The 22,051-nt window shown below is 47.4% G+C and overlaps 1 protein-coding gene and 1 pseudogene across 2 annotated transcripts in view; both read right to left on the bottom strand.

Annotated features, from left to right (window-relative positions):
- Positions 1-941: 941 nt before the first annotated feature.
- The window catches only part of VAX2 (ventral anterior homeobox 2), a 54,447-nt gene continuing 33,337 nt past the window's right edge, over positions 942-22,051 (bottom strand). The window contains exons 2-3 of the mRNA XM_081207315.1: positions 20,377-20,564; positions 942-1,734 (exon numbers count right to left, since the gene is read on the bottom strand). Of these exons, the coding sequence (XP_081063441.1) occupies positions 1,249-1,734; positions 20,377-20,564 (674 nt within the window). The 3' untranslated portion in view covers positions 942-1,248. The remainder of the gene's footprint in view (positions 1,735-20,376; positions 20,565-22,051) is intronic.
- LOC308594807 (gamma-aminobutyric acid receptor-associated protein-like 2 pseudogene) lies at positions 7,905-8,423 on the bottom strand (annotated as a pseudogene). The gene has a single exon. The product of its transcript is annotated as a gamma-aminobutyric acid receptor-associated protein-like 2 pseudogene (transcript).

Genomic DNA, 22,051 nt, shown 5'->3' with positions numbered 1-22,051 from the left:
GTCCAGCCTCCTGTTCTCAAGCAGATGCCCCCATGGGAAACCAGCAAGCAGAATTCGGGCACTTTGACACCGTTCCCATCCAAGGGCCCATTCTGCCAACTGAGACTGTTTCCTGCTGCTAATATATTGAAGGAACTTTTAGCTGTTGGTTTTAATACTTTCAGAAATTCCTCAAAGTCTTTTGACGTATCCGTCATTGCCTGCTTACACTTTTTGCCAGAGTTTTGTGTTCCTTTTTGCAGAAGAAGACTTCAGTTTTTTTGAAGGAAGCCTTCTTGCCTCTAATGGTTTTTTGACCCTCTTCATCAACCATACCAGTGCCCTCAATGGTCCCTTTCCTGATCTGCAATGTACACTCAATTTGAATTTCTAATGTTGGGTTCTTAAACAGCTCCCTAGCCTTTTGGAAGGCTATCCATTCTGAAGGAAATCAGCCCTGAGTGCTCACTGGAAGGACAGATCCTGAAGCTGAGGCTCCAAGACTTTGGCCACCTCATGAGAAGAGAAGACTCCCTGGAAAAGACCCTGATGTTGGGAAAGATGGAGGGCACAAGGAGAAGGGGACGACAGAGGACGAGATGGTGGGACAGTGTTCTCGAAGCTACCAGCATGAGTTTGACCAAACTGCGGGAGGCAGTGGAGGACAGGGGTGCCTGGCGTGCTCTGGTCCAGGGGGTCACGAAGAGTCGGACACAACTAAACAACAACAACAGCCTTTTGGCGTGATTTGACCCCAATGGCTTTGCCTTTCAACTTCTTTTTTACCAACTTCCTCATTTGGGGTAAAGTTGCCTCTTCCCTCCCCCCCCCATTTTGCAGGGGGTTGGACTTGATGATTCTTGGGTACCCCTCACCCCTCCGCCACCACCCAGCTCTACGACCCTCTGAACCCGGTGTACGTCCAGTCGCCCCTGCCAAAGGAGTCACCAGACCAAGCCAGCTTTGTCTGTCGATGTCGTTTAATTTCCGTGAAAGGAGCACACACACGCACACACACCCAGGCATGCACGCAGAGGCACACATCACATGGTTGACATTTGGTAAACAGTCTTCGAACACACACGCACACACACCCCCTTGCGAAAGAGAAGCCCCTGGTGGGGTTGGGTGCGTGGGACTCAGTGTGAGGTGGGGTGGGAGGACGGGCGGTCAGGGGGACGGCGGCGTGGGGGGCGTCCTTTTTGACACTTCTCTTCGTCGTCGTTATTATTAATGAATGAATGAATTCTCGTTAATCATCTCTCTTCTTTAAGGGCTCGGCTTCTTGCTGGCTAGCGCACCACTGTCTTTCCTCTCCAGCCGTGTGTAAGGCTCAAAGGCGGAGGTGCCCAGTGCGTATCCGCCGGGGAGCTCGTGGAGGGTCCCCAGCAAAGGGCCGCCAAAGCAAAGAGGGGCCGCCGGCAGCCGAGGGGACACCGAGGGGGCAGCCAGCGAGGGGACCTGCAAGCTGAAGGCCCCCGTCCCCGGAGGGCTGCCCCCGCCACCCAGGCCTGGCGAAGTGTTCCCTGACGCGCCCATCGAGGACCCGTTTCCGGAGGGGTTGCCGACGGGGTTGGGGGCAGGGGAGAGCAGGCTGGGGGGGCCCCCGGGAACCGACAGGAGCCTCCCCTGCTCCAAGAGTCTCAGGATGTTGCAGGTGGCGAAGGACTCCGAGGTGGAAGTGGCGTGCTTCTCTGAGTCCCTGCTCTGGTCCTTCTTCTGCTTGGTGCGGCGATTCTGGAACCAGACCTTGACCTGGGAAGGGAGAGAGAGAGAGAGGTGAGAGGAGGTCACACAGCCGCACCCAGCGGCGTAGCGTGAGTTGTCAGCACCCGGGGCAACGCAAGTAATTTGCGCCCCCTAACCCGGGGCAAGGCAAGTAATTTGCGCCCCCCCTAACCCCTAACCTGCGAGTTGCCGCTGGCGCTGCCGCCCAAACGACGCCGCTTGCCCGGAGGAGGGGGGGGGCAGAGAGGCGAGGAAAATGCAACGGCCCAGCAGCTGCAGCAGCACCGGCGGAGGCGGGGCTGTGAGGAGGGGCTGCCTGGCGCGTCCTCCGCGGCGAGCGCTGAGAGCCGCTGCCTGCCGGGTGCCTTCAGCCCGGACGTGCGCACAGCTTGTCGGTTCCGCGAGACATGCGGCTCCGCTACAGCCTGCGCCCGAGGCTCTTCGGCGACTCCGGAGGCAGCGAGCGCGCCCCCCCAGATGTTGCGCCTGGTGCGGCCGGCACCCCTGGCACCCCCCACGCTACGCCACTGGCCACACCCATGTTGAATCTGGTCAACACTAGTCAGCTGGCAGGAGAGATAGAGGCCATGGGCAGTTTTCGGTCAGGACACAACACATTGTTGGGATATTCCGTTCCACCTTAAGGACAGACGTGTGGAATTGTTGTGTGTCACATGCCTGTTTACACTCCAGCACAGTTTGCTGGGAACTTCCGTTTGTGTATAGCTTTTGCTTTTGCCGCTTTGCTTTGGACACAAAGGAGATCAGACATGTTTCCTTTTGTCCTGCTGTACGCTGAATAAACTGCTTGCAAATATGCTCACACAGCTCTCCTGCCACTTCTGTTTGCGCAGTGCTATCTCTGCTGAGTAGCATGTCCCAGCTTCAGAAGGCATCTAAATTTGTGGCCATCTAATTTAGGGGAGGTCTGTTAGGGAAGATGGAACCACTGGTGCCATCTCCTGGAGACCCAGGCCCCCACAAAATGTTTGCTGTGGGTGCCCATGGGTTCCTGGCCTCCACTCCTTGCACCACCTCCATGGCCACCTTAAACTATTGCTATTTTAACTTTTCAGATGTCTTAAATTATTGCTTCCACTTTTTCCTATTTATAATTTTATTGTTTTATCCTTTTTGTGAACCGCTTTGAAGTGGTGGCGGTGGTTGTTTTTGCAATCAAGCAGCGTATAAAGTTCAACGAAACAAGTCCCGGTATGTATTGTAGGGCACTGTTTTGTGAAGTATTCTCTGCGTTTTCCCCATGCCTTTGAAACTCTTGTCTAGTGTGATCTCTGATTGGCTCTGTTAATCTAGCCAGTTCAGTATACCCTAACAGTTTGTCTTGCCATTCCTTTTTTTGTTGGCACAGTTTCTTTTCCCCACTTTTTAGCAATCCTTGCCGCTCCTGTCTGCAGGAGCCTTTGTGGATATTATAATTAGAAAAATCTTAATAATTACTCATAAAGGAAACAGCTTATAAGAAGTAAATAAAGAGGCCAGATACAGGATAAAGGAAGTCTTTTATTTGGTTGTTTATATTGTTGTATGTTATGCTCATTGTATGTTATGTTCACGTTTATTGAGGGTGGATTTCTGTATTGGGGGGTTTATGTTATGTTGTAAATAAAATTACCAATAAAATTTATAAATAATGTAAAAAGAAGAAGAAAATTCAACGATTAAGTAAATCTCCATGAAACTGGGGGTTTGCTTTCCATGTACCAGGCCTTCTGGATACAGAGCATCCAGCAGCCCAACGAGTCAGTGGCAAAATCACTGTTGCTTCTGGGATTTGCGATGCTATAAATAGGGCTTGGGTGACACTAATCCGAGTGAGTCAACGAGGTCTAAAGAGGATTGTAAGAGACTCCAGAAAGGGTGAGTGATGGCGGAGGAGAAGAGAGGCAGGTGTCAAGGAAGATGCTCTAAAGACTCGACTTGTGTTTCAAATGGACTGGGCCACACAAACACACCCTGAGGAGAAGAGGGAAAGGCCACCACTTGGACAGCACAAGAGTGGCTAAGTGGAGATTTCTGTCAAGTGCCAACCGGCCTGAGAGAGCAGGAGGAAATCAGGGCATGATGTTGAACACCAAACAGACTTCCTTTCATCAGTCCTGATCTCCCAACATTCAGCTTCATGGGATGTCTGCGGGTTCAGATGTTATTAAAGAGGGAGAAAACACTTTCCCCTATGCATAGGCCCTCTAAGGTTTCAGGCAGGGGGCATTCCCAGCCCCAACTGAAGATGGGAAGAGCCATGGCTCAGTGTCAGAGCCTCTCCCTTGAAGGAAGGATCTCCTGGGTTCAAACCCAGGTAGGGCTAGGAGAAAACCTGAAAAGCTTCTGCCAATCACTGTGGACGATCCTCATGGACCAATGGTCTGAATGAGTACAAGGCAGCTTTTTCCACTCCCATGACTGAACCATGACTGAACCTTCTGAATTTCACACTGAATTATGGCCCTTCCCCAATGAGATTCCTTGATGAGACTGGTACGTTTCTTCCTATATACATAAAAACATAATGCGGTCATCACGCAGCTCCCATTGGAGGATTTGCAGTGCTGAGTCACAATCCTAGATTTGCATGAGAGTGCAGCCCCTATTGGTGGGTTGGTAACGCCACATCACAATCCCGGATTTGCATGTAGAAAGGGGATTGGGAAGAGGAAAAGTCAGCTTGGCAGTTGTGTGGGGTGAGAAGGGGAAGCTCGCAGCGGTTCTCAACCTGTGGGTCCCCAGGTGTTGTTGGACTACAACTCCCATCATCCCTAGCGAGCAAGACCAGAGCTCAGGGATGATGGGAGTTGTAGTCCAACAACATCTGGGGACCCACTGGTTGAGAACTGCTGCCTAGGGGGTTAGATACATGGGAGAGAGAAATGGTGGGGAGGTTGGTGAGTGGCGCAGTCAGGATGAACCGAAGGCCATACGAAGAGGCCTGCTGGATTAGGCCAATTGCCCATCTGGTCCAACATCCTGTTCTCTGGGAGCGGCCGCCGAGACCACATAACACCGGTCTTGAAAGACCTACATTGGCTCCCAGTACGTTTCCGAGCACAATTCAAAGTGTTGGTGCTGACCTTTAAAGCCCGAAACGGCCTCGGTCCAGTATTCCTGAAGGAGCGTCTCCACCCCCATCGTTATGCCCGGACACTGAGGTCCAGCTCCAAGGGCCTTCTGGCGGTTCCCTCACTGAGAGAAACCAAGTTGCAGCGAACCAAGCAGAGGGCCTTCTCAGTAGTGGCACCCACCCTGTGGAACACCCTCCCACCAGATGTCAAAGAGAAAAATAACTACCAAACTTTTAGAAGACATCTAAAGGCAGCCCTGTTTAGGGAAGCTTTTAATGTTTAATAGGTTATTGTATTTTAGTGTTTTGTTTTAAGCCGCCCAGAGTGGCTGGGGAAACCCAGCCAGATGGGCGGGGTATAAATTATTATTATTATTATTATTATTATTATTATTATTATTATTATTATTCTCACAGCAGCCAACCAGATCCCTACCAGAAGCCTGCAAACATGACCTGAACTCAACAGCAACTTTCAAACTTAATTTCCTGGATTAAAGGGCATCTGACCCATCTATGGAGAACCTCTTCCCCCTGGAGTAGACTTCACATGCAAGGAATCACACCATTTCACCTGGCAGCTAATCCGCAGGCCTTTATTTCTGACTCCAGGCCACCAACGTGGCGACTCTTGAGAATCAAGCCTGGGAATTGAAACATTCTTGCCTGCCCTTGGCAGTTGTGGGAGACCACAGGAGAAGAGAGCGCTCTGGTGCGTTCCCCACAGACGTCTGGTGGTGGGCCACTGTGAGAACAGTATGCTGGACTTGATGCGCCCCCAATGGCCTGATCCAGCGGGCTCTCGTCTTCTGTTCTTCCCAGCATGAGCTGGGCAGTTTGGCTTCTACACTGCTGGCGACGCCTTCTGTTCCTGCCTCCTTGGCTCTCTCTCAACACATTTGGTGGCCTCACGCCGCCCATCGCCTCTCGCCCGAAGAAAGGAAAACACATTTGGCGTTCTGGGCATCACCTGGGGCCCCCGATTGGGCGGGGAGGGAGAAAGCCACCTGCAGCTCATTGTCTTAAGGCAGACCAAGGCAGAGGCTGCCAGCTCCTGTCTGGTGTTTCTCCTTTTTTGTTGTCGTCGCAATGACAAAAGCAGGATCCGGAGACATTTATTTTATTTTGTAGAAAGGGTCTTGTCAGAGTGAGAAGACTTAATTAGGCATCCGGGGGAACTGGAGAGAAAGGCTGGGCGTATAATTATTTCCATCAGCAGCCCAGCTATGAATCTCCCCCCTTTCACCCTACTTTCCCCATCCCCTCAATTAACTGGGCCTGGGTGGAGGAATAAAACCACATCAGCCATCGTGGGAGGGGGGAGGAGATTGAGCTGGGGGCGCTCTGAAATGACCCCCATCGCACAAATAATACACACACAGAGGGAGAGGCGGCCCTAGCGCATTTTCTCCCGGCTTCGGGAGAAACAAAAGCTGGAACTGCAACCCCAAACAGCGTCGGCCGTAATTGCAAAGCTCCCAAGCCTGCTTTGATCGGCATGTGAAAAGGCCGGTTTGTGTGAGCAGAGGCGTTCAAAGGAAGTGTTTGCTCAAGCCCCGGATCCGGTGGGGAGGGAGCGCAGGCGTTGCACCTTGGGCTGGGATCCGAGTTCAAGGACAGCTAGCCCTCTCCGCAATTCCCCACCACAGAGATACAGACAGACAGAGGCAGGTTCTGGGAAACTGGGCTTCCAGGTCAAAGGTTGGGGTAGGCTTATCTGTCCATAGGAGAGTCGCTCCTTGGTCATTTCGCTTGTCCATTTCTTTTTTGTGAGAGGAATTTTAATCAGTTTCCTCTAGCAAAATTCATCAAGAGGAAGACACTAGCCAAAATCAACATATTAGCATCTTGAGACTGTTTGGAACAATCTAGAAGCGCCCTTACTATGAAATTGTAATAGTTAATAATTAGTCAAACCTTCATTTCAAAATCCCCTGCTCACTTTAATCCCTCAGCTACCTTGCTTCAGTATTTAAATAATGTCAGTATATGTGTCCCAGAGTAGAGAGACTATGGAATTTACAGCTATGAGTACAATGTGCAATGGGGAAATAAAACTTTAATAAATTACCAGGCAAGTTCTTAAAGAAATGGGAGTGCCTGATCACCTCATCTGTCTCCTGAGACATCTCTATGTGGGACAAGAAGCTACAGTTAGAACTGGATATGGAACAACTGATTGGTTCAACAATGGGAAAGGAGTACGACAAGGCTGTATATTGTCTCCCTGCTTATTTAACTTATATGCAGAATTCATCATGCGAAAGGCTGGGCTGGATGAATCCCAAGCCGGAATTAAGATTGCCGGAAGAAATATCAACAACCTCAGATATGCAGATGACACAACCTTGATGGCAGAAAGTGAAGAGGAATTAAAGAACCTTTTAATGAGGGTGAAAGAGGAGAGCGCAAAATATGGTCTAAAGCTAAACATCAAAAAAACGTAGATCATGGCCACAGGGCCCATCACCTCCTGGCAAATAGAAGGGGAAGAAATGGGGGCAGTGAGAGATTTTACTTTCTTGGGCTCCATGATCACTGCAGATGGTGACAGCAGTCACGAAATTAAAAGACGCCTGCTCCTTGGGAGAAAGGCGATGGCAAACCTAGACAGCATCTTAAAAAGCAGAGACATCACCTTGCCAACAAAGGTCCGCATAGTTAAAGCTATGGTTTTCCCAGTAGTGATGTATGGAAGTGAGAGCTGGACCATCAAGAAGGCTGATCGCCGAAGAACTGATGCTTTTGAATTCTGGTGCTGGAGGAGACTCTTGAGAGTCCCATGGACTGCAAGAAGATCAAACGCATCTATTCTGAAGGAAATCAGCCCTGAGTGCTCACTGGAAGGACAGATCCTGAAGCTGAGGCTCCAAGACTTTGGCCACCTCATGAGAAGAGAAGACTCCCTGGAAAAGACCCTGATGTTGGGAAAGATGGAGGGCACAAGGAGAAGGGGATGACAGAGGACGAGATGGTGGGACAGTGTTCTTGATGCTACTAACATGAGTTTGACCAAACTGCGGGAGGCAGTGGAAGACAGGAGTGCCTGGCATGCTCTGGTCCAGGGGGTCACGAAGAGTCGGACAAGACTAAATGACTAAACAACAGCAAACTACCAGGCTAACAAAAATCTATCCATATATTAAATCAATCCAGTGATAGATACAGGATGTGCCCCGGGGTCATGATAACAAACAAGAGGCTATTTACGAGACACAAGAGGGAAGGAGATGCAATCAGATGCCAAAGGTGTTTTCTCCACAATAGGCCACATACAGGATGCCATCCTCATCCTTCTCCATCTCGTAAAGCTATCCCATTGTCAGGCTGGATTGCGGGACAGTCTACAAAAAGGAATATTGCCTTCTCAGACGGCAGTTGAATCCTCTTCCGGATGATCCCCATAAACTGAGCCACAGTTATGTCAGATGGAACCAGGTACTTCCACTTGTCAGTGTCCACAATCTGAGAGCCCGAGACCTTTTCAACAATCACCGGGACGCAGTCAGGGTACTTGGTCCGGATCTTGGTGGACTCCACGCAGCGGTGCTCCAGGGGTGGTCCTCCTTGAACATCCGCTTCATGGCGCCGGTGCGGACGGGCGGGGGAAGGAAGGGAGGGGCCGCCTGTCAGTCCTCCTCTTGGTCCGTCGGGCCCGTAGTGCCACCATCACAACAACAACCTCGCTTGTCCTTTTCTGAACTTTTTCTAACGCTCCAGTATTTTGGAATTCACCTTTTCCACAGCTGCAATACACTGGGTCGACGTTTTCGCTGAGCTGTCTACTCAGACCCCAAGGTTCCTTTCCTGGTCAGTCACTGCCAGCTCAGACATGATCAGTGTCTATTTGAGATAATAGGGGTGTTTGTCCTGTTGGGAACTTTCTTCCCAATTGAACCACATTTGCCCTTTTAATGCCCTTTCACCCACTTGGGAGAGATCCTTTCGGAGCCCCTTGCGGTCCCTTTTCTCTTCTTACCACCTTGAACAATTTGGGGGTCATCAGCAAGCCTGGCCACCTCACAGCTCACCCCTGACTCCAGGGTCATTCATGAGCAAGTTAACAGTTCCAGTTCAGGCCCCTTGAGAGACCCCACTTCTTACACCACTGTTGCACTCAGGTGCTCCTCGTGGGCTTCCCATAGGTATCTGGCCTGGTCCAGGATGCTGGACTGTGTGGGCATTTAGCCTGATCCAGCAGGGCTGTGAGTACTGTCCATTTATTCCTAGGGTCCCTCTGGGTGCCCATTCATCATGCATTCATGTTTATTTGTGCTCATGATGAGATCAGGGTGGTTTAGGGTTGCCAGGTCTGGAGCAGCCCAGACCCCGAGATTTCAGGGCCCAAACCTGAAGCCTGGTGATATTACAGGAGGAGACCTCTGGAGATGGAGGTTAATTGGGAGAGGGGAACAAAGGAGGGCAGAACCCAGAATGCCTATCCTATAATTTGCAGCCAGCTCCTCCTCTTCAATTAAATAAAAGGGGGAAGTGGCACGGTGCTGAGAGTCAACTGCTTCTTCTGTGGAGCGAAGCCGCACAGCCGTTGCCGGAGAGCGCTGCCTTTTTCCTGGGACAATTTGGCTTCTAAAACAATTTCGGACAATTGGACTCTAAATAAGGACTTGCGTGCAGAAAGGAAAATTGGACTTAAAAGTTTATTTCAATTTGGCACTGAAACGGGAAGGTCTAAACAGGAAGTCAGCCTTCTGTTTCTTTGTAGATAGATTAAAGCAAAGACATGGCAAACTAGAGCCCAGAAAATCGCTTGTAAAGGATTAACTTTCATCATTTAAGATTGTTGAACCCCCTTCGGAAGCAGGAGAAGAGGGGGGATTTTTTCTGGACTGTTTAAACCTGCAGGAGTGAGTGTAAAGTAAAGTAACTTTCCACCGTCTTGATCCTGGAGCGGGGTGTCAGGACTGACGTTTTTTGAAGCTCATTGACCAGAGACAAACGTTTTTGACAGATAGCTAAAAGAAGAGAAACATAGTGATTCCATTGTTCCCCTTCGCATTTTAAAGAAATAATTATTGACAAAATATCTGAAAAAGGAAACTTTGTTGTTAGATTTGTCTTTAAAAGAAAAGAACAAATAGAAGTTTTTCCCCTAGAGGGAGCCTGTGAAACTGTAACTAATTCTGAATCGGGGAGCTTGCAGCTGTTACAGATTACGATCGTGGGAATAGACTTCTGACCTTGCAGGACAATGTATTCAGAAGCTCTGCTGTGTGCTCTCTGTAAAACAAGTGCCCTACTGGAACAGCTTCATGAAAAGACGGACTTGATGACAGATGCGATCAAAAATTTTGAACAGGCAGTGGGAAATTATATGGAGCCCACTCAGGAGTGTGCCCTGACAGAACAGATGAGGGAAGAGGATGTTGCTGAATCTTGGGCGCCAGAGATGGAGGGAGCTGTGGCCCAGCAGGAACATGAGCTCTTGGATTTGACAAATGAACTTGGAAAAAGCCAGATCTGGAAAGATAAAGTTTGGTTTGGTTTGGAAATGGGGGGTTGGATAGACGCCCCTATGCAGGGATGCTTGTACTTTTCAAGTCTGGCAATGGGCCGTGAGATGTTTGGGGTTGTGGGGGCTCTTAATTTTGGAGAGATTTTGAAACATGTTCTTAAATACCACATGGAGTTTAGTATGGACTATGGAAAAGGGGCTGATTTGTCGAGAAGGGTCAAAAACATTGCTAAGCTGGAGTTCCCATGAGTGAAAGGAGCAGGAGACAAAGGAAAATACAGTTACAAATATGAAGAAGAGCCGCGGAAGGGACATGGAAGGGACTTAAGGGCCTTGGATATAAGATTACCAGGTTAATGCGCTAGATTTATGAGATAAAAAGGACTGACAAAACCCGGGACCAGGAGGAAGAGACGCTGGATGAAGATTGGATTTTTTTTATTTTTTTTTATTATTAGGATTGTTTTATAAAATTGATGAATGTTAGAAAAATGTTGGAACGAAATTATTTGGCTTTAGCAAAAATGTTTAAAGAATTATGTAAGAATATTATGGCTATGAGAAGTTGGTAAAAATAAGATTTAAGTTTTAGGCGTTAAGGTTTTTTATAGCAAGATAAGATTAAAATAGATTAAGGTAATGTAATAACAGTATATTATGAAATATGGAAAGGATTTGCTGCGACAATCAATAACTAGGATACAAAAAAAGGGAGGAGGAGGAGGTCAAAGAAAGAAGGTAATGACAGTTAAGGATTTGAGAATATTGGATTTGTTTATAAATGTTTGTGGTATATTTTTGTCTTTTGATTGTGTTGTGCTATTTTTTGATTTTTATTTTTATTAATTTGTGTTGTTTGATGTGGTTTGTTTTTTCTTTGTTTTTTCTTTCTCTTTTTCTACCTTGTTTTCTTTTATAATTCTAATTTTTTTTTCAATAAATATCATTAAAAAAAAAATTAAATACATTCTCACCCACCCAGACGTCCTGTAACCCTAGGCTGGTTATACGCAACATCATATTCAATATGTTTGTGACTGCAAACATTTCAGAGTGGTCATCGTACTGCTTTGTTTCCAATCAACTCATTTCTCTTAACTTGCTGCCGAAAACCCATAACCTTTTCTACCATAAATGTTCCAGCTTATTTTTTTGCTGTGCTACAGTGCAAAAGAGCCCCTCCAGGAGGCAACAGCACAATAACCTTGGGGGAGTGTCACAGAGCAACTAATAAAGTGGAATGTAGTGTGGATGAGTCAGTATTAATCCACCACTACTTCATTTTTATTATTGCATCCATGACATATTGCAGAATATATCCCCAACTCCCGCAGCAAAAAAAAAAAAAGAAGAAAAAGAAAAGGGGGAGGGGAGGTCCTGCAATCTGGAGGTGCCCAAATTCTCTTCCTCCTGATCCTCAACCAGTTACTGGCCCATAAGCCGTTCTTATCCCATGTTCCAACCAGGCTTGGCTTATATTCTTATGATCAGAATGTCCAAAACCTGCCATACGTTCCTACGCAGAGGCCCATCGAGTCACATGAAATCTGCAAGTAGATCTGTACCTGCCTGCTATTTGGCTCTCATCTACATAAAGATGCTTTAAGAAGCTGCACGTTTTCCACACATGACGAAGCAGCAAAGTTCCTGCTTGTTCAGGGAGACGGTCTGAGTGCAGATTTCAGAGCAATTCCTGCATGAAAGCCTTTTCCACATTGCGGGAGTTTTGCCATCTATATGAAGCCACGGGGTGTGTGAAAGATGCAAAGTGTCATTCCATCATCTCTGTTGCTCATGGTAATGAATTGTTAATTGCTATTATTGCGATTAATTTTTAACAGAGCAGACTTCGTTATGCAGCTATAAATAAAATAAGCTGCTCCGACATCATAAGAACGTGACTTCTGCCAGGTTGGGGCTACTCGGCTGACTAGAGTCACATTCTGCCTGGAAGCATCTCTCCAGGGCCACCTTCTCCATCATCCTTTGAAGAGTCAGCATGGTATAGTGGTTAGCGTTACGGACTAGCACCTGGGAGACCAGGGTTCAAATCCCCTCTTGGCTGTGAAGCTCACAGGGTGATCTTTGGCCTGTCACGCCTCTCAGCCTAACCTACCTGGCAGGGTTGTTGTGGGGGTTAAATAAGGAGGGATAATAATAATAATAATAATAATAATAATAATAATAATAATAATAATAATAATTTATTTGTACCCCGCCCATCTGGTTGGGTTTCCCCAGCCACTCTGGGCGGCTTCCAACAAAGATTAAAAATACATTAAAATGTCATACATTAAAAACTTCCCTTCAGATGTCTTCTAAAAGTCTGGTAGTTGTTATTCTCTTTGACATCTGGTGGGAGGGCGTTCCACAGGGCGGGTGCCACCACCAAGAAGGTCCTCTACCATGGCTTTTTGAAGGGAGGGAACCACCAGAAGGCCCTCGGCGCTGGACCTCAGTGTCCGGGCTGAACAATGGGGGTGGAAACATACTGGGAGGGAGAGAACCATGTGTGCCGTCTTGAGCTCCTTGGAGGAAAAACTGGCGTGTGAATAAGCAATCAACAAAAATAAATCCCTGGTTCTGCCAGGGAGGCAGCCGAGGACTTACTACATGCAAAAATGCAGAGGGCAGTTCCTACCATTAGGCAGAGTGACCCAACTGCCTCAGGCACCAAAGGCTGGGAGTCTCTTCCTCCTGAGCTCTCTGACCAGACCCTTTTGTTGGAGAAGGTAGCTGTACCTTGTCCTCTACCCTGCTGGTCTCCCTAGGGTGCAGCCCAGTGCCCCATTGCTTGTACTGAACTACGGTAGGATTCACTACGCTTTGTAGAACGGGTGGCTCTAAGTCAGGGGTCAGCAAACTTTTTCAGCTGTGGGCCGGTCTATCCCTCAGGCCATGCGGTGGGCCAGACCATATTTTTTTTGGGGGGGGATGAGCGAATTCCTATGCCCCACAAATAACCCAGAGGTGCATTTTAAATAAAAGCACTCATTCTACTCATGTAAAAACACCAGGCAGGCCCCACAAATAACCCAGAGATGAATTTTAAATAAAAGGACACATTCTACTCATGTAAAAACATGCTGATTCCTGGACAGTCTGCGGGTCGGATTGAGAAGGCGATTGGGCCGCATCCGGCCCCCGGGTCTTAGGTTGCCTACCCCTGCTCTAAGTGTTCGACTGTCCTCAGACAGCAAAACATCTTAGAATCATAGAATCATAGAGTTGGAAGAGACCACAAGGGCCATCGAGTCCAACCCCCTGCCAAGCAGGAAACACCATCAGAGCACTCCTGACATGTGGTTGTCAAGCCTCTGCTTAAAGACCTCCAAAGTAGGAGACTCCACCACACTCCTTGGCAGCAAATTCCACTGTCAAACAGCTCTTACTGTCAGGAAGTTCTTCCTAATGTTTAGGTGGAATCTTCTTTCTTGTAGTTTGGATCCATTGCTCCGTGTCCGCTTCTCTGGAGCAGCAGAAAACAACCTTTCTCCCTCCTCTATGTGACATCCTTTTATATATTTGAACATGGCTATCATATCACCCCTTAACCTCCTCTTCTCCAGGCTAAACATGCCCAGCTCCCTTAGCCGTTCCTCATAAGGCATCGTTTCCAGGCCTTTGACCATTTTGGTTGCCCTCCTCTGGACACGTTCCAGTTTGTCAGTGTCCTTCTTGAATTGTGGTGCCCAGAACTGGACACAGTACTCCAGGTGTGGTCTGACCAGAGCAGAATACAGTGGCACTATTACTTCCCTTGATCTAGATGCTATACTCCTATTGATGCAGCCCAGAATTGCATTGGCTTTTTTAGCTGCCGCGTCACACTGTTGGCTCATGTCAAGTTTGTGGTCAACCAAGACTCCTAGATCCTTTTCACATGTACTGCTCTCAAGCCAGGTGTCACCCATCTTGTATTTGTGCCTCTCATTTTTTTTGCCCAAGTGCAATACTTTACATTTCTCCCTGTTAAAATTCATTTTGTTTGATTTTGCCCAGTTCTCTAATCTGTCAAGGTCGTTTTGAAGTGTGATCCTGTCCTCTGGGGTGTTAGCCACCCCTCCCAGTTTGGTGTCATCTGCAAATTTGATCAGGATGCCCTTGAGTCCATCATCCAAGTCGTTGATAAAGATGTTAAATGAGACCGGGCCCAAGACAGAACCCTGTGGCACCCCACTAGTCACTCTTCTCCAGGATGAAGAGGAACCATTGATGAGCACCCTTTGGGTTCGGTCAGTCAGCCAGTTACAAATCCACTGAGTGGTAGCAGAGTCAAGACCGCATTTTACCAGCTTCTTTACAAGAATATCATGGGGCACCTTGTCAAATGCCTTACTGAAATCAAGGTAGGCTATATCCACTGAGTTCCCTTCATCTACCAGGCTTGTAATTCTGTCAAAAAATGAGATCAGGTTAGTCTGACATGACTTATTTTTCAGAAATCCATGCTGACTATTGGTGATCACAGCATTCCTTTCTAGGTGCTCACAGACTGTTTGCTTAATGATCTGCTCCAGAATCTTCCCTGCTATTGATGTCAGACTGACTGGGCGGTAATTATTTGGGTCCTCTCTTTTCCCCTTTTTGAAAATAGGGACAACATTGGCCCTCCTCCAGTCTGCCGGGACTTCGCCTGTTCTCCAGGATTTCTCGAAGATGACTGCCAGTGGTTCTGAGATCACATCTGCTAGTTCTTTTAATACTCTTGGATGCAGTTCATCTGGCCCTGGAGACTTGAATACATCTAAACTAGCCAAATATTCTTGTACTGTCTCCTTAGTTATTCTGGGCTGTGTTTCCTTTGCTGAATCATTTGCTCCAAATTCTTCAGGTCGGGCATTGTTTTCTTTATCGGAGAAGACTGAGGCAAAGAAGGCATTGAGGAGTTCAGCCCTTTCTGTGTCCCCTGTTTGCATTTCACCATCTTCTCCTCTGAGTGACCCCACTGTTTCTTTGTTCTTCCTTTTGCTACGAACATACCCATAAAAGCCTTTTTTGTTGCTTTTAACCTCTCTAGCAAGCCTGAGTTCATTCTGTGCTTTAGCTTTTCTGACTTTGTGTCTACACGTGCTGGCTATTTGTTTGAATTCCTCTTTGGTGGTTTCCCCCTTTTCCATTTTTTGTACACATCCTTTTTAAATCTTAATTCAGTTAAAAGTTCTTTAGATAGCCACCCTGGCTTCTTTAGGCACCTTCCATGTTTCCGTCTCATTGGTATTGCCTGACGTTGTGCTTTTACTATCTCCCTCTTAACAAACTCCCAGCCATCATGAACTCCCTTTCCTTTTAGTATTGCTGTCCATGGGATCTCACCCAGCACTTCCCTAAGTTTTATGAAGTCGGCTTTCTTAAAGTCAAGAAATTGAGTCCTAGTATGCTTGGCTGCTCCTTTCCGCTGTATAGTAAACTTCAGAAGAGCATGATCACTCGCGCCTAATGATCCTTCCACTTCTACCCCACTAACCAGGTCATCAACATTGGTTAGGACCAGATCTAAAATGGCTGTTCCTCTTGTTGCTTCTCCCACTTTCTGGACAATGAAGTTGTCTGCAAGGCCAGTGAGGAATCTGTTTGACCTTATGCTCTTGGCTGAGTTTGACGTCCAACAAATATCCGGGTAATTGAAGTCCCCCATTACTACTATCTCCCTTCCTTTTGCATGCTTGGCCATCTGTTCCAGGAAGGCATCATCTATGTCCTCCGTTTGGCTTGGGGATCTATAGTAAACTCCCACAATGAGGTCTCTGTTATTCTTCTCTCCCTTAATTTTGACCCAAATGCTCTCACATTGGCTTTGAGGTTCTAAATCTTGGATCTCTTCACAGGTATACACATCCCTGACATATAACGCCACTCCTCCTCCTTTCTTGTCTGGTCTGTTTCTCTGAAATAGATTGTATCCCCCCATTATTACATTCCAATCGTGGGACTTATCCCACCAGGTTTCAGTGATGCCTATTATGTCATATTTAGTTTGCTGTACCAAGAGCTCAAGCTCATCTTGTTTATTTCCCATGCTTTGCGCATTAGTGTACAGACATTGAAGTCCATTAATCATTCCCCCGTGTCTCTTATTTAAGGATTTTTTCCTCCCACCACTAGGTCCGCGTGCTGTTTGCTCCATTTGGTCTATGACATTTGGATGATCATCTTCATTAATTGATAGACTCCTACCTTCAGGAGCATTGTCTTCCTCCCCCACATTAGTCAGTTTAAAGCCCTCCTGATGAGGTTTCTGAGATTTTTGGCAAAAACATTCCTCCCAACCGTTGTGAGGTGCAGCCCATCACTTGCCAGAAGTCCATCTTCAAGAAACTGCAGTCCGTGATCTAAGAATCCAAACCGTTCCTGTTTACACCATTTGCGAAGCCAGCTGTTCACTTCCACTATTTTCCCCTCTCTCCCTGGGCCACGTCGTTCAACTGGGAGGACAGATGAGATGACAATTTGTGCATTTAGTTGCTTCAATTTCCTGCCGAGAGCCTCGTAGTCTCTTTCAAATGTGTTTGGTGCCACAGTGAGATGGGGCCTTTTGCTTCTTCCTCAAAGTGATAAAGGGGATGGAGAGCAAGCCTTACGTTTAAGGGCATTGAGGGTGTTTAGCCTGGGGGAAGAGAAGACTGTGGGGGTGATGAGAACCACCTTCAAATATCTGAAGGGCTCTCACACGGGAACATTCTATACAAGATCTCAAAGTAGCTGTTTTACTACAAAGGAATTTCAGAAATAGACTGGAAAGAGAAGCTGCTGAATTGCAACTCATTACCAAACTCAAAACCATGGAGAGACCTGGTCTGAACAAAGACATTGGATTCTTATCCCATTATACATGACTAAGCCATTTCTCACCTTCTCACCCCTTGCCTTTTCCTGTAAGACCTATTGCAGTCGTTAAGAGTCGTCAACAGGCTCATCTCAGCTATCTGCCAATCTCCCATTCCCACCACCCTTCTGAGTAATACCCCTCCCCACCTTCTCACTATATAGAAGGATCTGGCAACTTCTGTTTCAGTGTATCTGAAGAAGTGTGCATGCACACGAAAGCTCATACCAAGAACTAATTTAGTTGGTCTTTAAGGTGCTACTGGAAGGAATTTTTTTATTTTGACGGGAAATGGAGCAAGCTTGTTTTCTGCTGCTCCCAAGGCAACAACCTGAACCAATGGATACGTTTCCGAGCCCAATTCAAAGTGTTGGTGTTGACCTTTAAAGCCCTAAACGGCCTCGGTTCTGTATACCTGAAGGAGCGTCTCCACTCCCATCGTTCAGCCCAGACACTGAGGTCCAGCCATAGCTTCCCTTTCTTTGCGGGAAATTCCCTTATTCCCGCTGCTATCCTGGATTGTTAGATATCCTGTAGACTGTCTCTGGGACAGGTGAGGCTGCTGATCCCTTATTTTCAAATCTGAAAGTTGACAGCTATGGGTCCAGCTCCGAGGGCCTTCTGGCAGCTCCCTCATTGCGAGAAGTGAGGTTACAGGGAACCAGACAGAGGGCCTTCTCGGTGGTGGCGCCCGCCCTGTGGAACCCCCTCCCATCAGATGTCAAGGAAATGAGCAGCTATCTTATTTTTAAAAGACATCTGAAGGCAGCCTTGTTTAGGGAAGTTTTTAATATTTAATGCTGTATTGTTTTTAACATTCGATTAGGAGCTGCCCAGAGTGGCTGGGGAAACTCAGCCAGATGGGCAGGGTATAAATAATAAATTATTATTATCATTATGGATTCAAATGACAAGAAAGGAAATTCTGACTGAACATTAGGGGGGTGGGGAGCTTGTTTGACAGTGGAATGGACTCCCTCGGAAAGTAATGGACTCTTCTTCATTTGGAAACAGAGGTTGGATGGCCATAAGTCAGGGATTGTTTAGCTGTGGTCCCTGAATTGCAGGGGCTAGATGACCTTTGGTGCTCCCTTCCAACTCTACAATTGTAGGATTCCGAGTATTTCGCAAGATCCAGAAGCTCATTTGCTTCTGGGCATTACAGGACTGAGCCCTCAGGACATGCTTCCAGTGCTAGGGGCTTGGGACACTCAAAAAGATGCTTTTTATACAGCATCTCTGTGACCGAACATAATTCCCCTCCCCCTGGTCTCTCCCAAGTCCTGGTCCAGCACTCTCTAACCATTACACCACACAGCCACATGACTCTAGTTTCCTGCCTGGGGTGACTCATGCTGAGTGTCTTGTGGGTACTGATGCAGTCAAAGCGGCATCTGTTGCTTGCTAAAGCTCAAAATAAGCCAAAAGAGTCCCATTGTGTCATGAAAGCTGAGAGAGAGAGAGTGTGTGTGTGTTATGTACTAAGCTTGGATCCTAGAACAATAGGCAAGCAGGATCCTAGAATGCAACAACTGATTGGCCTGCAGGAAAAGACCAATCAGGCTTTAGGAGGAAAGCAGAATCAGCCAATCAGATGGGACTCGTGTAAATAATGTATATTAGAGAGGCTCTACCTCTCTTTCAAATCAGAACCAGTGAAGGCGGTGAAGGTCCTGTGTGAGTGTCTGGAGGCAGTTGGAGGATGGATGGCGGCTAACAGATTGAGGTTGAATCCTGACAAGATAGAAGTACTGTTTTGGGGGGACAGGGGGCGGGCGGGTGTGGGGGATTCCCTGGTCCTGAATGGGGTTACTGTGCTCCTGAAGGACCAGGTGCGCAGCCTGGGAGTCATTTTGGACTCACAGCTGTCCATGGAGGCACAGGTTAATTCTGTGTCCAGGGCAGCTGTCTACCAGATTGATCTAGTACGCCGGCTGAGACTCTCCCTGTCCATGGACTGTCTTGCCAGAGTGGTGCATGCTCTAGTTATCTCCCGCTTGGACTACTGCAATGCGCTCTGCGTGGGGCTACCTTTGAAGGTGACCCGGAAACGGCAATTAATTCAGAATGCAGCAGCTAGACTGGTGACTGGGGGTGGCCGCCAGGACTACAAAACACTGGTCCTGAGAGATCTGCATTGGCTCCCAGTACGTTTTCTGAGCACAATTCAAAGTGTTGGTGCTGACCTTTAAAGCCCTAAACGGCCTCAGCCCAGTATACCTGAAGGAGCGTCTCCACCCCCATCATTCTGCCCGGACACTGAGGTCCAGCTCCGAGGGCCTTCTGGCGGTTCCCTCATTGAGAGAAGAGAGGTTACAGGGAACCTTGCAGAGGGTCTTCTTGGTAGTGGCACCCACCCTGTGGAACGCCCTCCCTTCAGATGCGAAGGAAATAAGCAGCTATCCTATCTTTAAAAGACATCTGAAGGCAGCCCTGTTCAGGGAAGTTTTTAATATTTAATGCTGTATTGTTTTTAACACTCGATTGGGAATCGCCCAGAGTGGCTGGGGAAACTCAGCCAGATGGGCGGGGTATAAAGAATAAATTATTATTATTATTATAAAAGCCTGAGGTTTGGGGGGCAATTCAATCACTGTTTCACAAGCTACAATAAAGAGCTTGAAATCGGCAGATGAAGATGTTGGAGTTTATGGAGCTGGCTGATCTCACCGGGAGAATCCGCGACCAGAAAGAACAGGAACACCAAGAAGACTGGAAGAAATTTAAAGACTATTTGAATAAATATTGTAATATTTAAGATATGTAATCACTCGAAAGAATTAATTAGGCCTAGGATTAAATTAGGATTAAATATACAAATAAGAAAATGTACAATAAGAAAAGTTAGGAAATATGATTATGACTGTGATATGGTTTTATGAAACAATGATATTGGAAACTGCTATATATAATTACTAAGAAATTCAGATGGAAGAGATTTGAGGAAGTCAAATAATATGTTTATGAAGATGGATCTTAACTAATTAATTAGTGATGATTTGTTGTATTTTATGTTCTATATTCTTTTTTCTTTTTCTTTTTTCTGTTTCAGTCTTTTTCCTTTATTATTGTCAACTTTTTCTTTTGTTATGTCTATGTATGGAAAATAATAAATATTATTATGGGGGGAAAATAAGGAGCTTGAATTCACTCCAGGACTCCGAGTATATTTCAGAGAGAGAGAGAGAGAGAATGAGAATGAAGGAGGAAGAGAGAATGAAAAGGAGCAGGGGAAGAATCAGTGTGGGGCGGAAAAGAGCGACGCCTTCTTTGGCAAAGGCACCCATCCCTCACCTGCGTCTCGGAGAGGTTTAGCTGCCGGGCGAGTTCCGTCCTCTCTCTGCCCACCACGTACTGGCAGCGCTGAAACTCCAGCTCCAACCGGTAGAGCTGCTCAGCGGTGAAAGAAGTCCTGGTCCTCTTCGGCCGGTCCAGGTCCAGACCTTTGGGAAGGACGATCTCCCGGATGGTCCCTTTGGCATCTGGGGGCAAAAGCAAAGGGGAGGTCATCGGAAAAGGAGAGGAGCCCACGCTGGATCAGGCCAGTGGCCTATCTAGCTCAGCATCATGTTCTCACAGGGTCTGACCCTGGGGAACCAGCAAGCAGGATTCGAACGCAAGACCACCTTCTCCCCTCCTGTGGTTTCCAGTAACTGGTCTTCAGAAGAAGGGCTGCCTCCAACTGTGGATGACAGAGCCTAGGAATCCTGGATAGTCGCCATCGACAGCCCTCTCCTCCATGACTTTGTCTAACCCTCTTTTAATGCCCCTGCCTCTTGTGGGAGGGAGTTCTATAGTCTAACTCTGTGCTTCCTCTGCCTCTTTTATCTGTCCTGAACCTTCCAATATTCAGCTTCATTTGACGTCCATGAATAAACAAATAAAATAAAAATAAATAAATAAATTTCATTTATACCCCACCCTCCCCGGCCAGAGCCGGGCTCAGGGGGGCTAACACCAATAAAATCACAGTAAAAACATGAGGGGGAGGGGGACCCAATTTAAAATAAATTGAATTTAAAATGCAGCCTCATTTTAAAAGTAGCCCATAGATCAAGACCGTAAGGGGAGGGAAACATAAGGGTCAGATTGAGTCCAGATTGAGTCCAAAGGCCAGGCGGAACAGCTCTGTGTTGCAGGCCCTGCGGAAAGATGTCAAGTCCCACAGGGCCCTGGTCTCTTGTGGCAGAGCGTTCCACCAAGTCGGGGCCAGTACTGAAAAGGCCCTGGCCCTAGTGGAGACCAGTCTAACCACCTTGCGACCTGGGACCTCCAAAGTGTTGTCATTTGCGGACCTTAAGGTCCTCCACGGGACATAACAGGAGAGGCGGTCCCGTAGGTACGTGGGTCCTAGGCTGCATAGGGCTTTAAAGGTCAAAACCAGCACCTTAAACCTGACCCTGTACTCCACCAGAAGCCAGCGCAGTTGGTAAAGCGCTGGATGAATGTGATCCCACGGCAAGGACCCAGTAAGGAGTCTCGCCATGGCATTCTGCACCCGCTGAAGTTTCTGGGTCAGTTTCAAGGGCAGTCCTGTGTAGAGCGAGTTACAATAATGAAGCCTGGAAGTGAGTTGAATAGGATCCAAAAGGCAGCAGTCTGATTGGTCCTAGAACGATAGGATCCAGAATGCAGCAGTCTGATTGGTCCTAGAACAATAGGATTCAGAATGCAGCAGTCTGATTGGTCCTAGAACAATAGGATTCAGAATGCAGCAGTCTGATTGGTCCTAGAACAATAGGATCCAGAATGCAGCAGTCTGATTGGTCCTAGAACAATAGGATCCAGAATGCAGCGGTCTGATTGGTCCTAGAACAATAGGATTCAGAATGCAGTGGTCTGATTGGTCCTAGAACAATAGGGTTCAGAATGCAGTGGTCTGATTGGTCCACAGGAGCCACCCAATCCAGCTCCAGGTGGAAGTGAATCCGCAACCTGATTGGCCCACAGGATAATCCCAGAATTAGCC

Source organism: Podarcis bocagei (assembly GCF_964188305.1).
Source record: "Podarcis bocagei genome assembly, chromosome: 9".
Taxonomy (NCBI): domain Eukaryota; kingdom Metazoa; phylum Chordata; class Lepidosauria; order Squamata; family Lacertidae; genus Podarcis; species Podarcis bocagei.
The sequence above is the reverse complement of the archived record's forward strand: the minus strand, read 5'-3'. Positions and strand labels throughout refer to the sequence as shown.